The sequence below is a fragment of the Leptonychotes weddellii genome, chromosome 5 (genome assembly GCF_054177405.1).
Source record: "Leptonychotes weddellii isolate Sample4059 chromosome 5, ASM5417740v2, whole genome shotgun sequence".
NCBI classification, from domain to species: Eukaryota; Metazoa; Chordata; class Mammalia; order Carnivora; family Phocidae; genus Leptonychotes; species Leptonychotes weddellii.
In genome coordinates, this window is record NC_138373.1 from 146,687,301 (window position 1) to 146,702,977 (window position 15,677).

The 15,677-nt window shown below is 44.9% G+C and overlaps 1 protein-coding gene across 1 annotated transcript in view; it reads right to left on the reverse strand.

Annotated features, from left to right (window-relative positions):
• Window positions 1-15,677, reverse strand: part of BPIFC (BPI fold containing family C) — a 54,744-nt gene that overhangs the window by 13,499 nt on the left and 25,568 nt on the right. Inside the window, exons 6-14 of the mRNA XM_081822366.1 lie at window positions 13,028-13,156; window positions 11,683-11,838; window positions 11,492-11,555; window positions 9,314-9,374; window positions 6,064-6,155; window positions 4,328-4,504; window positions 3,119-3,172; window positions 1,955-2,125; window positions 1,208-1,275 (exon numbers count right to left, since the gene is read on the reverse strand). Of these exons, the coding sequence (XP_081678492.1) occupies window positions 1,208-1,275; window positions 1,955-2,125; window positions 3,119-3,172; window positions 4,328-4,504; window positions 6,064-6,155; window positions 9,314-9,374; window positions 11,492-11,555; window positions 11,683-11,838; window positions 13,028-13,156 (972 nt within the window). The remainder of the gene's footprint in view (window positions 1-1,207; window positions 1,276-1,954; window positions 2,126-3,118; window positions 3,173-4,327; window positions 4,505-6,063; window positions 6,156-9,313; window positions 9,375-11,491; window positions 11,556-11,682; window positions 11,839-13,027; window positions 13,157-15,677) is intronic.

A 15,677-nucleotide genomic window follows, 5' to 3' on the forward strand; every position in this document is an offset into this window, starting at 1 on the left:
CGTGGTCTCTAGGCTCTGTACCTGCGGAGACTAATGGAGGAATCAGTCCTGTGTTGCAGAGCTGGGGAAAACGTAATAAAGCCTCCTTGAAATCTTTCCCCTCTGGGAAACCATACTACCTTTTTTGTTGTTGTTCCTTTTATTGGGAAAACAATACAGTTACAAAGAAAATTGTAAGGAGAGAGACCTCCTCCATCCCATATCCTAACGGTGCTCTTCAGCTGTGATTTGCTCCCTGGTCCAGATGGAAAGCTCTTTTGCACAGCTGCCTACTGTGTTTATGCAGTTTTGCATTCCGTTTGTCCCATTTAATGTCATTTTATTGAAAGCACCTTCCGTGTCTCTGCAATAGTCTTTATAACCATCTGGCTGACTTACAGTGATTGACTTACTTTTCCCCTCTGTTGGTTTCCTGTCCTTCCCAGACTCTGCTTTCTCTGGCCTTTTTATAGCCTTTCTTCCCCCTTCTGTGGGTTTCATCTGGGCCATCTGGTCATTCTGAATATCATCCCCCAGGTAGTCTGATTCATGGCTTCAACTTTCGGCCTCACAGGGCCAAGGAAAACGGGCTTTGCAGACGGTTCTTCTCAATGGCAATCACTGTCCGACAGTCTACCTACGTGATCTCCCTGATCCCTTTAACAGTGCACGGCGTTCACTGGAGAGCCAGTGAGGCCAAGGGGCATGGTTTTGTTAAACTCTATGTTCTAGTAATGGGGTCAGAGTGTCTGAGCCTGCAGGTACCTCAGAGATGACCCAGTCCAACTTCAGTATTTTACAGACAAGGAGACTGAGGCACAAAGAGGTTCCCAGACTGGGAAGCAGTGACCAGGGATTGGACACTTTGTTCCTCGACCTCAAAGTTTAATGCTCTTTCCTCAATAGCATGCTTCCTGGAAGTTGTTGAGGAGGATCTTTAATTTATATTACGGTACCATTAGAATGTGAATTTGTTATAGGATTATATTTACACTTATTTGGCTGCCCATTTTATCTGAACATTATCTAATGGGATAAAACTCCACAACACAGCTCTTAGTGAAGCCCATACTTTGAAATCATCTGGATCATTACAGGAGGATTACCTAAGTGATTCATGTTCTATCCAGTGGTAACTTCCCCTGTTCTGTTAATGTTCGCTTTGTCTCTATGGTCTGCTGAATCACTTATTGCTGAGGGTTCCAACAGCCAAATCAGTTAAACTTACCTGTTCAGAGATAATGAGCAGACCAGTCTTTGTCCCAAAATAACCAGGCCAACACTGGTACTAGCAACCTGCAGACAACAATAGCACTCGTTACTAAGAGGACTGAATCTGTCTGTTTTGGCCACAAATATAATTTCTTACACTGGAAATACCATAAGCTCCACTTTCCCTCTCATTGCTAGAGATACTGGAAAGAAATAGCTCTGAAAATGCTCTCTTGCAGGTAGGGAAGCTAACTATAAAGACTTTTTAAGGATCTCCCTTAAATTATTTTTCTATTTTTTCCTAATCTCTCTTCTCCATGTACTCTGTGTGTGCGTGCATGTGTGTATATGCGTGTGTGTGTGTGTACACACGTGTGTGTGTATGTGTGTGTGTGACATTTCGCTTAGACTCACTGTATTAATCCCTTTCCATTGGGTTGCATTTGGCCTTCATCTGCTCAAATAACCTTGAATTCCATCCTGACTGACTTATTTTGGGGAAAGAAATAGAAAGTCAGCTATCAATGCAGCCGAGGGAAGGGCACACAGGAAAGGGAGGAGGGGGAGAGCAATTTTACCACGCAGGGGGTATGAGCACTGGCCTCCCATACCGCCCCCACCCCAGTCTCACCCCGTCCGCACCACTAATTGTCGAATCAGACCTCACACCCCCAGACACTGAGCTGAGCACTGCTAGCCAGTGGCCTGCTGTGGGAACAGGACTGGTGTCCACAGGGTGCCCTCCTGCCCCTGCAGGCCTTACAAAGTCCATGGACACGATGGCTTCAGCGGTCGAGTTCTCGGTCTGGGCGAGGAGCACCATGGAGGCAGGGATGTCCAGGGTGAAGCTACCCGGCTGCAAGCTGATCACAGGGGGCTCCGTTGCCATGACCCGTACCATGAAGGGCTGGGACAAGATGTAGATCTCTGCAATCTGCGATGTTCAGGGAAAGAAGTGGAGTCCAGGAAGGGGAGTTGATGAGGGGAAATCACACATTTGGGGTGGCCTGGGTGATTAAACCTTACATCGTGCGGTCAGAATAGAAACAAAGCTCTTTGGCCATTTTAACACCACCACCACACACAAGACAAATAATAAGAACAGCTGACATTCACTGAACGTATCCAAATTATCTGGTTTAATCTTCACTAAATCCCCGTGGGCAGGTTCTATCAGAATCCCCATTTCACAGCTGAAGACAGTGAGTCCTTTGGTTAAATAATTTCCTTCACTTCCGGGTGAATAAGTTGAGGAACTGGGATTCAAATCTAGGTCTGTCTGACTCTAGATCCTTGCTCTAAAACCAGGATCCTCAGTGAGGATCTCTCTGTCCTCGAGAGCAAACCTGAGCCTTTCAGGACACTGTCCAATATTCAGGTGCTGTGAGGGCATGACATTAATAGTTGCTTCACTAAAGGCACAAACATAGCCACTATTCCCCCATTTCCCATAGAAGTTTATTATTTCAAATGTGTGGTGGAACCTTAGGGAAGGGACACTTGATTTATTTCGTAAACTTAAAATGCCTTTAATAGTAACTTGTTCAGTAAATATTTGTGGCTATTTTATTAAAAGAAAAAAAATCTTGGGGCCCTGGGTGGCACAGTCAGGTGTCTGACTCTTGGTTTCGGCTTAGGTCGCGATCTCAGGGTGGTGAGATCAAGCCCTACATCAGGCTGGTGCTCATCGCGGAGTCTGCTTAAGACTCTCTCTCCCTCTCCCTCTATCCCTCCCCCCTGCTCTCTCTCTCTCTCTCTCTAAAATAAATAAATCTTAAAAAAAAGAAAAAGAAAAAAAATCTCTTTAGAATGGAAAGATGGACTCAGGTTTGGACCAAAAAGGAGTAGAAAAAACCCACAAATCTTCCAGAAGTAATTGCAATGAATCCAGATACACTTAACAAGCAGTCAAACCCTCAGTACTCACCCGGGAGAGCACGTTGCCAAGGCCTTGAGAGTTTTGAACCAAATGGTTGGAAATCTGGAAAATCAAGACCATCATGTCACTGTAAGATTTTTACCTGGGCTTTCTTTTCAGAGAAAACCTAGCTTTCCTTATATTTTTATGAATCATGAAGTTGTTACACCAACAGACAATTAGGGTTTAAAGGTGGCCTATCATTTTATAGCCCAACCATAAGAAATCTGAGGCCCAGAGAAGTAAAGTAACTTGCCCAAAGTCACACAGGAAATACCTTCCTTTTTAGTAAGTGCCTTTTAACCCTAGCAATATTGTGTATGTCGTATATGTATGATCCATGTGTAACCATCCTACAGTGGTTAACAATAAGTCTTGCATTATTGCCCACCTTTTCAGAGATTACTGAGACAAGGGATGCTTAAGTAATTTATCTTCACAGATGAATGGTTTCCAAATCTGAAGCTAGACCTTTCTAATTCTCGGCAGTCTATGGTAGCTGGTGCTGTCGCACCTCGTATTTTGAACCTACATTTTATAACCACTTGTATAATTAAGATCCATGGAATGGAAAGATTAATAGGGGATGCTTAATAAAAGTTGTTGGTTGACTGGCTGGAGAGAGTGTTCTCATCATAAAAGGGAGGGGCATGGCAAGAGAATCCATGACTATGTGTCCTATTACTGGTCATTGTAGATAAGTCAGTTGCAATTACCAACAGGAGAAATGTTTGTGTTGGCATAACACAAGGCATAATAATGATAATAAGCAACACTTAACACTTACTCTGTGCTAGGCATTGCTCTGAATGCTTTACATATATTTAAACCTCTCTAATGTCCATATCAACCTCATGAGTATGGAATTATTATCCTCATTCTCCAAATGATGACACTCTGGCACAGAGAAGTTAAATAAATTGAAGATGCCCAAAGTCACAGGTCATAAGTGGTGGAGGGAAGTCTTGGCATTACTTAAGATCAATCTAGAACAGTGGCCCGGTACCCTATACAACTGAAATTAGCAGACCCAGAGACCCAACAACTCCCCAGCTAATAACAGCATTCAGTTCACAATTCCTTTATTCATGTCCTGCTGGGGTTGATAGTCTAAAAAGGCCCAGGAAATAGAAACTATGACATAAAATTCCCATAATGGGCTACTTATAATAAGACTAAATGCTGGTGCTGATTGTTCCATCCATGAACTCTCCTCACCTCTTTCATGGAGAGAGTGACGTTAAAGGCCCCAGATGTAAAGTAAGCAAAGGACGCGGATTTAAAGAAAAACTCAGAGATTCCAACATAGAGCATAGAGTCATGGCGTTCTGGCAGCGCAAAAGGAACTGGCAAGAAGGGGGGATCGGTGAGGTTGTCCAGTGGGTAGAATACGCCCTGTGGGAAAACAAAGATCAGTGTATCAGATCAAGACATGGGTGTACAGCACTACGTAGGTGGATCTGCTCATGTCAGAATCAGGAAAATACCAGAAACTCAGGAGGGATTAAAAGACTACAGGGCCTTCTGACTCCTTGACCAGGGACTGTGGTTTTGCAGCTCTGATGAGTTCTTGAGCATATGTAGACGTGTCTGTCCACCCTGGGGTGTAACCTCTCAGAAGGCAGGTGCATTTTAACTGGACGCACAGCTCTGCATAGTTCCTGAGGTGCCATGTAGAGATGCCAAACCCTTAATCTTCAAATTCTGTGGCTGCTGAGCATCTGTGTTGCCCTCAGTGGCTAGAGGGTGTTATTACAAAATGGTGTCTTGAGTAATATTTAACTGATTTGAAAGACTCTAATTGATTGAAATATAAGTCACGGGCACCTGGGTGGCTCAGTAGGTTAAGTGTCCGCCTTTGGCTCGGGTCATGTTTCCAGAGTCCTGGGATTGAGCCCTGCAGTGGGCTCCCTGCTCAGCAGGAAGTCTGCTTCTCTCTCTCTCCCTCTGCGCCCCCACTCCCCAGCTCGTGCTCATTCTCTCAAATAAATAAATAAATAAAATCTTGAAAAAAAAAAAAGAAATATAAGTCAATATGCACTTAAAAAAACAATGATAATAACTTCGGGGCAAAACTAAACATAAAGACAATTAATCTTTTCCAGAATTAGCAAACACCATTTTCATATGCAAATGGCCCTGACCAAGGTCAACAGCCCTCAGTTAAATTGGCTAATCTGACAGGAACAGGAGTATCGATATGGACAATCTACTGATGTGTTAAGTTCTAATATATGCAGAGCCATGCTACCTCTTAGCCTCAGACCTATCCCCAGAGACACAGTTATCACAATACTTTCCTTGAGGAAGGCAGTCCTATGTTGGGCAAATCCAAACCATCCTTTACCAATCAAGAAAATGTTGAAGGGTCTTTTCTTTTTTTTTTTCTAAAGATTTTTATTTATTTTATTTGAGAGAGAATGAAAGAGAGAGCACATGAGAGGGGGGAGGGTCAGAGGGAGAAGCAGACTCCCCACCGAGCAGGGAGCCCGATGCGGCACTCGATCCCGGGACTCCAGGATCATGACCCGAGCCGAAGGCAGACGCTTAACTGACTGAGCCACCCAGGTGTCGGGTTGTTTGTTGTCTTAATGAGTTTTTTTTTTTAAAAGATTTTATTTATTTATTTCAGAGAGAGAGAATGAGAGAGAGCACATGAGAGGGGGGAGGGGCAGAGGGAGAAGCAGACTCCCTGCCGAGCAGGGAGCCCGATGCGGGACTCGATCCAGGGACTCCAGGATCATGACCTGAGCCGAAGGCAGTCGCTTAACCGACTGAGCCACCCAGGCGCCCTTGAAGGGTCTTTTCAAAGAGCATAAGCATGAGGGAATTGCTTGAAAGGACATTAAATTATTTGAAGGGTACGTAGTGGTATTTCCTTCTGCATCTAATATTTGTTCTTCCAATACTGGCTGTTGATAGCCAGGATGAGAATTTGGTGATGATAAAGTTACCTTCAAATTCAGCTCCATATAATTCTCAGTGATTTCTGGAGAACTGATGAGGGAATAATCCAGCAGAATATAGTTGTCAATCTTGGTTAAAACTAAATAACAAACAAATAAAAATGAAAATCTGTATTTATTAAAGGCATAGTATAGCATCTGACTATTATCTCTGCAGAGCAATATAATTTAATTCTCTGTTATTTAAAATAACAATTACTCTTATTTTATAAATAACACACTTTTCAAAACCCAGGATAAGTAGGTAAGTCAAAAGAAGAAATTAAAAACCCTTCTTAATCACATTACACTGAGGGAAACATCAATAACATTTTGTTGTATAGCCTTTTATGTATAGACAAACACACACACAAACACAATTCATATCTACTTTTTTAAAAAGAAAATTAGACAAACAAAACTCATGTATTAATATTAAACCACATATATTAATATTAAACCACATATAAACCACATATATATTAGGTTGGTGTAACGAGACACTTTCAAGCTCTATGTTATGGCCTTCTATATAGTTAGAGCTTTAATTTTTTACAGTGAGTATGTATTACTGTTATAATTAGAAATAATTTTTATTTTTTATTTATTTTTAAAGATTTTATTTATTTATTTGACAGAGAGAGACACAGAGAGAGAGGGAACACAAGCAGGGGGAGTGGGAGAGGGAGAAGCAGGCTTCCCGCCGAGCAAGGAGCCCGACATGGGGCTCGATCCCAGGACCCTGAGATCATGACCTGAGCCATAGGCAGGTGCTTAATGACTGAGCCACCCAGGCACCCCAGAAATAATTTTTAAAAAGAAATGTTGAGAGAGACAGACAGGAATAAAATTCCCTAAGTTAAACAGGCCAAGAAAATTCTCATGCACAGTCTATTAATTCAATTCTGTTTTGGTATTATCATTTTCAGAGCACAGCAGGAGGCCAGGGGGCCGGGGGACAGTAGACGGGGTTGGCAGGAAGCATGATTTCAGAGTCTGAGGCAGGTTGTACGTGCAGGGGTGCAGTGCTCAGGAGTCCGACCCGGCCTGGGAGAGCTGCCTTCTCGGCCAGCGCCATGTGTTCTGTGATATGAGGACCTCCCCGCTGTTCCAGAGCAAAGCATCTGAGTAGCACACCTTCTCCTCTTGCACGCCATGCTTGGTTTATTCCACAGACGGTGATAAGGAACAAGAAGAGATGAAGGGGCTTGCCCAGGTGAGGGAACAATACTGCCCCATGTCACTATAGTTTTTAAAATGCTTTCAAATTCACAGTTTGAACAGATCCCATCACCATACTGTGAGGGGAGCAGGACCGCGCCCGTTTTACAGGTGAGCGAGGGAGGCTCCCACAGGTGGAGAAACTTGCCCATGGCAACCTAGAACTCAGGACTCCCTGACCAGTTCTTTCCTTACTACATCTTTCTCTTTCCCTACCTCCCCAATCTGTTCTTTTTTCATCTATCCACACCCAGCCCAATCCACTTGTCCAAGCACTGTGCAACCGTTCATCGACCCAATATTCATTCACCTAGTGTGGGTTAGGCACTGTGCCTGGTGCTGGGGACATGGTCAAAGGCCCTGTGCTTGTGGGACTCATAGCCTGAGGAAGAGTCAGACATATGAACAGGAAATTATAATACAGTGTAATAAGAGTAGGTCTAAAACTGAGCTCCTGATGGTCCTTCTACAGTCTTACAGTCTTCCTCATCTTGGTAAATGGTAACTCCATTCTTCCAATTTTCTGGTTGCTCGGGTGAAAACCTGGAGTCATCCTAGATTTCCCTCATGACCCACATTCAGTGTGTCAGCAAATAACACTGTCTCTCCCTTCAAGGTCCATCCAGAACCTGAGCATGTCTTGCCATCTCCATCACTCCATCCAGGCCAACTGCCATCACTGCTCGCACAGGTCATTGCAGTAGCCTCTTATGTGGTCTCCCTGCTTCTACCCTTGCCCCCTTTCTGTCTATTGTTAACGGATGGAAGCCAGACTGATCTCCTTACAACATAAGTCAGATCATGCAAGCCTTGCTCAGAACTCTCTGAAGACTTCTCTTCTCAGACTAAGAGCCAGCCTTCGTACTGATCTGCAGAGCCCTGAAGATCTGACTGTTGCTTTCCTCCTCCCTGACCTCATCTCCGGCTGCCTTCCCCCTCACACCCTCTGCTCCCAGGATGCCCTCCTCATAGTCCCTCCAATATACTTGGCATGTTCCCACATGGGCCTCTGAGCTTGTGGTTTCCTGTACCTGGAGTGTTCTTCGTCCAGATCTAGGAGTGCCCCTCACCCTATTCCATTCAAGTTCATACTGGAATGTCACCTGCTCAGTGGTGCCTTTCCTGGCCATCCTATTAACAGAAACACCTCCCCAGCTTCTTCTCTACTTTATCTTTCTTCTTACCACTTATCACATCAGTATCATAGATTTTACTTATTATCTTGCTTGCTGTCTGTCTCCTCTGACTAGTCCCATGAGGGCAGAGATTTCTGTCTCCTGGGCTTACTGCTGCATTCCCAGCACCAAGCCTCTTACAGGTTGTCAGCACACCTTAGGTGAATGAATGAATGGAATGGAGAGAGAGAGAGACGTCCAAAGTATCAGGTGAGCACAGAGGAGGAAAAACTTTGGGGTGCAGACTATGAGGTAAGACTTCCTGGATGAGACTATGCCTGAGCTGAGTCTTAAAAGATAATGAGGAGTGGACAGGACAAGGGATGGCTCAGGGGTAGGAAGTGGAAGGGACTGGACCCTTCAGGGCTTAGCACAGTGCTGGCGAAGAAATAGGTATTCAATAAGTATCTATTAAATGGATAAATGGGTGGAGGAGAGGGGAAGCTCTTCTAGGCAGGGAGGGCAGCATGAGCCAAGCAACGGGTGTGGGGACAGCAGAAGCAGTTTCACCGCTGGGGCAGAGAAAAGTGCCAGATGAGGCTGAGAGAGGTGAGTTGAGCCAGAGCATGGTGGGCAGGTCTTGTAGTCCATGAGAAAGCATTTGGGCTTGATCCTGAGGCAGCAAGGAGCCACTGAAGGGGTTAGAACAGGGGGAGGAAGGGGCTAACTTGCTTGAGATTAGCATGAATCATCCCGAAGAGGATAGATTTAGTGCCAGAGCTGGTGTTTCCCATGGCTCTAGTTTGCAGAGAGTAGAGCAGGGAGAAGAGCTGGGCTACCTCACATTGAAAAGCAAACCTAGAGAGCACCAGAGTTTGAAGGCGGGAAGAGAACCATCCTGAAGGGGCAGTTCTAGGACTCACCTTCTAGCATGCTGAGATTGGCGTTCAGGGCTTCCACCTCACTCATGATAATGGGACAGAGCTGGCCATAAAAAGAATTTTAAAAAATTGCAGGTTATCACATTGCACTTGAAACCTCTACTTAGGGGCCTAGACCTGCAAACAAAGGCCTTCTGGTTAGGAGCCATTCTCCCTTTGGTCACCAGGACTTTCCCTGAAATTTGTCAATGCCTATGGGCCCCATGTTCTGTACGTATGGGTGGTGTGTCATTGAATGCTGGCTAAACTTCAGAGCAACCGGGACTACACCCAGTTAGCCCCATGAAAGAAGGAGCCCTCGGCTTCTCTTTCTGTGGTGTGACAGGACACGTGCCCGGTGCATCTGGTGCGGTCACCCCTGAGGACCTGTTGCTGGACCCTTGCCGGCTGGGGACGCCACCGCCTCCCGCCTCCTCTGTGGCGGCACCATGCTCTGCTGGGAAGGTGCAAGCCGGGCCTTCGCTCTCCCCCTCGGCTGGCTTGAGAGCCCAGTAGTCAGACATCTGTTTAGATCAGAACCCCTTTTGGAGTTAGAAAAGCAATCTTGATTGGACTCGAGCTTGTCTGTAGGAAGGAGGAGGCGTGCCCACATGGGTGGGCTGCCATGTGCCAGGCGTGTGCTAAGCACTCGGCATGGTGGTTACTAGCAGAGGCTTGGGAGCCTGGCCGCCTCGGGTTGACTTGGCACGTGATTTGTACTCTGTTCTCAGTTTCCTCATTTGCAACATGAGGAGGATAACGGTACCCACTTCATTATGTTGTTGTGAGTAGAAATAGAAGTAATCCATGTAAAATTGCCCGCGCGTAGCAAGCATTCAGTAAACGTCAGCTGTCTATTTTAACCCCATTTTGGTCTCACGACGGCGCTGAGAGGTGGGCACCACTGTCCCCCCTTCACAGATGGGAAAACTGAAGCTTAGAGAGCTTTGCCAGGAGTTATATAACCAGGACTTAGAATAGATAGTTGTGGTCTGAGCACTCTTTTCTGTTTTCCCACGGCACAGAGGGAGTACTAGAAGCAAAGCGTCCATGGTCTCTAAGTCCTATACACAATCCCAGCAAACTTAGCTAGTGGCTTCCTGTCAGAGCCCAGAGAACCACGCCTGGTTTCCAGCAGCGGAGCGATGGCGAGTGTGGGGTCCCCGAGCCGACAGTGCTTTCCCTGTCACTCTCTGACACGCAGGTGCACCAGCCCTCAGCACCTGCCAGGTGAGGATGGAGAAAGTCCGTGCAACCTTGGAGTCCCCCGACCAGCCGGCCACCTCCTCGGACAAGCTGCTGAGTGTGTTTGCGTGTTGATTTCCTCACTGACGCTGACGTTCATCAAGCACTGCCTGCCAAGCATGAGGGGGATGGAGGCTTCCAGATACTGTTCTTGCCCTTTCATTTCCACTCCTCATCCTTTTCCTTGTCTCCCCCCAGATATGGGTAAGGCGTCCAGCGATGGTCTGGCCTGGACTGGAAAGAGGGCGCACAGCCAAATCCATCTCTCCCCTTCCTCAAACACTGATTTCTGGAATCGAGACACTTGTAACTTTGGAAGCTATCTTAACTTATACTGTTTCTGGAAACATCCTTTCTTCTCCCCCATTTCTTACCTATCAAAGTCGTACTTATACTTCAAGGCCCAGTTCAAGTCCTACATCCTCTAAAAAATATCCCTTTTGGGTTATTTTAGGCTGTTTTGATTGAATCTTTCCATTTCTCTGAACCCCTTCGGTTCAGTCTAATGATCATGTAGTTATGCATTAAATTCAAATACTCATTCAGTTATTGTTACACAAGCCTAAGTTGGGTTTTCCTAAAAAGATAATAAGTTTATTCCTATTTTATATCCCCAACAGCCTGTAGCCTAGGGCTGGGCATGCAGTAGGTATGCAATAAACTCTTGTTGGTTGTTTGCCCATCCTGTGCTGAGCACTTGAGGTAGGGAATGCTGTTTCATTCATCTCTGCATCCCCAGCACTTAGCAGAATGTTTGGCACATGGCAGGCACTTGCAAAACTTAGTAAGTTGCAAAGGATAATGTGTGTGAAAGTGCCTTGGATGATGCCTAGCATACAACAGGTGCTCAATAAATGTTTATTGACTAAGAACTAGGTAAAGCATGGCAGAACCGCTGAGCATTTTACTGTGGTTGCATCACTTCTAAAGACTTACCATTTCATTTAAGTTCTTTAAAATAGGTTTCTCCATGGGCTCAGCAAAGGAGTTGTACAGGACACTGGGGAAAAAAAGAGAAAGAAACGGGCTTATTCAGGAACTGTATCTGCCAGTCGTGAACCTCCTCGGGCCCTGCCGGAGAATCTAGCCCCAGACCAGCAACTGCCCAGCATGGCGCTACCACTCACCTGAGTTCTCCCGAAAATGACACATGGGCATGGCTCACTTGGGCGTAGCAGTCTTGGAGCTTCAGGATCGGGTGACCAAAGTCATTGAGGGCCAGGACAATGATACCGGTGAAGTAGACCCCAGAGAGAAACAGATCAGCTCCTCCTGTGTCTTGACTGTTGAGAGGAAAAAGTGCAAGGTTACCCAGGCCTGGGCAGGGGTGAGATGGATCATTTCTCTGACTCTCCACAGCCTATAAGCTCCTGGAGGGCAAGAACTCTGTCACCTCTGGATTCCTGGCACCAACAAGAGGTAGGAGCAGAGTACGTGCTGAGTGTTTACCAAACAAATGAAGCAATGAGTATGTGGCTAGGTGACAGCTTTAGCTTAGCTTTTTTATCCTGAGTGCTCTGGCCCCCATAGTGGCCGAGCATGTATTAAGCACCATTCATATGCGATGCTCACGTGGAGAGAGAACATGGGGTAGCCTTATTTAGGATGGGCACAGATGGGGACGAGACACTTAGATGCAGTCTGTGAACTCTTTGAGGGACTGGAGTGTCTGTTGTTTGTCTCCACACCCCCAGGATGAGCACATAGTGTAAGCACTTAATATGTGGCTGATGAGTCAGCAAAGAAATGAATGAATACCTGAATCTGTGTTATTTATGGGAGAATATATAATTTCTCTACAGTGTACAGGTCTGGAGCTCTTGAGATGGGGATAAATGGTACTTGGTTGGCACTCAGTAAATGGTTGTTGAATGACCAAGTGGATGAGTGGATGTGCTTTCTGGGGAACCAACTGAGGCAGACCTAAACATTACACCCAGGACAGTGACTTGCACGTAGTAGGTGGTCTGTAAGTGTGACTTGAATTTGATCCCTCGTTTCTCTAGGAGGGTGCAAAAGCCTTCTGGTAGGGAGAGAATTGGGCTCCAGCTGACTATTATCCTCTAATCTCCTTGTGAGGTAGGAAGGCCCATTTCCTATCAGTTGCCCCTGAGGATGGGGAAGCGTGTGGAATGGCCCAAGATCATACAGTGACTCATTGAAGGTCTAAAATGTTGAGCACGAGTCCGTTCCTCCAACAGTCAGGGACTTCCAGCTCTTAGGAAATCTTAAATGACATTTTGCTCTGCCTTTAAGGGAAGGATGCTTTTCAGCCCTCCTCCTCCCCTACCCAGCCCCCAGCAGAGATATCCTGATTTAAATCTCTCCTGGAAAAAAGTACTCTCGAGAAAGACTGTTAGTGGCTGAGGGAAAGAAGCCTAATGTCAAAAACATCAGCAAATTTTTGGACTTTCAATTTTGGTTCCATTTCTCCCCAGAAGAGCCGCAGACAGCATTGAGTGGAATACTCACAAGAGTGGAGACTTGACTTCCCAGTTGGTGCTGATGTTGGCAGTGCCGTGGTTGGTCAGGGCCTTGATTCCCACCCCAGGCACAAAGGCTAATGAAGTATTTGGAAATGAAAAGACATTGATTTTTATGCTGTAAAACAAGAAACAGAGAGGTTAGCGCATGTCTTCTAGCACATCTCTAAGTAAGGCAAAATCAGAAAGGAGGTTTGTGGAACTCCCGAAGGCAACTGTGAATTCCTGTGGAGGAAGGAACCTCGGGTCTGAGGTGCTGCCTCTGGGCACTGCCTTTTTTTTTGAACTCACGACCCTGAGATCAAGACCTGAGCTGAGATCAAGAGTCGGACACTTAACTGACTGAGCCACCCAGGCGCCTCTGGGCATTGCCTTCTAATGCCCCTTCAACCCTTACCAAGAAGCCCCTGGTGTCTGATTGAGGGGGAAATGAGCAAGTATAGAAACAGATTCGAAAATAATCAATTTTTCTAGTTTCATTAAAGACAGTATGAGGTACAACACTGCCATCGTGATTTTTCCCTTCAGCTGTTCCAGTGCTTCTCAATGGGGGCAGATATTAGTATTTTGGGTACGACAACTGTTTTGTGTACAGGGCTGCTATACACATCGCGGGGTACCTGGTGTGTGTGCCAACTAAATGCCAGCAGTGCCCCTCCCCCATCATTGGGACAGTCGCAAGGGTACCTTCCTTCTATTCTCAGATGCCCTCTATGTGGACAGTATCTTCCCTAGTTTAGAAACTTATTGATTTCCCCTAGGATTATCTGAGCTGTCAACGGGTAGATAGGAAGCAATGGGCTGCATGTAATCCTTATAGGTAGATGGCTCATGTATTGAGTGATTACTCCCTATCAGGCACTGGGGTAAGCACTTTACATGCATTGGATCATTTTAATCCTCACAATAATCCCATGAGGTTGTTGCTGGTTTTGCAATCTGCAATTCATAGATGAGAAGATAAGGAACGTGGCTGAAGTCATATATAAGTGGTAGAACCAGACCTGGAGCCCTCCTCAATCTGTCTTCAGACTGTGTTCTTAGCCAGTAGGCTATGCCCTTCATGTACTGTGCAAGGGGCACTTGACTTGGAGCTGAGTTTTGTGCTAGCCGTGCAACCTTGGGTATGATACTTAACCTCTTTCAGTCACTCAAAGGAAGGGTTACTCATGGGCAGGTTGGGGAGACAAAATGAGATCACCTGCGTATAACTGTGGCATGGGAGAAAGGCATTGTTATGAGCTAAGATTAGGAAAAACGTAAAACATAAACGTGATAGCTGATAACAAATGCTTATTTACTATTTCTTCTATTTTGCATCCTTTCCTACGTGTCTTTGTCATACACCCTGAGTCCCACTGTGGGAAGGAGATGGTAGAGGTTCATTTAACAGATCTTGGAAATATTTTCGGTTTGATACATATAGGTCTAATGCATTCCTTGTATTCAAGCTATGCATGCATCATTAAAGAAAATCATTTCTTTGTTGCTGGACATCTAGGTTGTTTCCAGTTATTTCTGTATTATAAACAATGCCACACTGAACATCCTCATATATGCTGTTTATGTGTATGTCTTTCTAGTGAGGATGCTGAGAAGTGGGATTGGTAGGTCAAAGAGCATGCATTAAAAAAACAAAGTCCTTGTAAATAACTTTCTGAAATGAAACCGTCCAATAGAAATAGAACGTGAGCCACATACATAATTTAAAAATTTCTAGTGACCACATTTATAAAAGGGAAAGGAAACAGGTGAGAGTGATTTTATTAATATTTTTTACTCAACCTGATACATCTAAAATAGTATCATTTCAACATATAATCAATATAAAAATTATTGATGGGATATTTTGTTTTCTCTTTTTCAAAATAAGTCTTCAAAATATGGTCTTTTTTTTTTACATTCATAATATGACTCAGTCTGGACACTGAATTTCATCAGAAATACTTGTCCTATATTTAGATCGGATAAATTTTTCAACTGAAAAAGTACACTTCCATACTCAAATTGTTCCACACATACTTAAAAGCTTTTCTTTTCTTTTTTTTTTTTTTAAGATTTTATTTATTTATTTGACACAGAGAGCACAAGCAGGGGGAGCTGCAGGCAGAGGGAGAGGGAGAAGCAGGCTCCCAGCTGAGCAGAGAGCCCGACGTGGGGATCAATCCCAGGACCTGCAATCATGACCTGAGCCAAAGGCAGACGCCCAACTGACTGAGCCACCCAGGTGCCCCAAAAGCTTTTCAAAAACTGAATTGAGTATCAGTTTTTAAATTAAAATTAATTAAAAATTAAATAAGTAAACCTTCAGTGCCTTAGTTGTACTAGTCCCGTTTCCAGGGCTCGGTAGCCACATGTGACAGGTGGCTCCTGTGTGGGCAGCTCAGGTCAAAAAGTACTGTACCAGTTTCTCTACTCCCACTAGCAATCTTCACCTACACTTCATAATATATGTTTAACCCCGGATTTTTCTGCTGGAACATTATTGTCATTGTAATTAAATAATTCATTTTGTAAATATATAATGTCCATCTCTCTTATTGGACTTTAAGGGCAGGGGAATATATCTGTGTCATTCACTACGATATCCCCCATGCCTGGAACAAAGCCTTGGTACCTAGTAGGTACTCAATAAATAC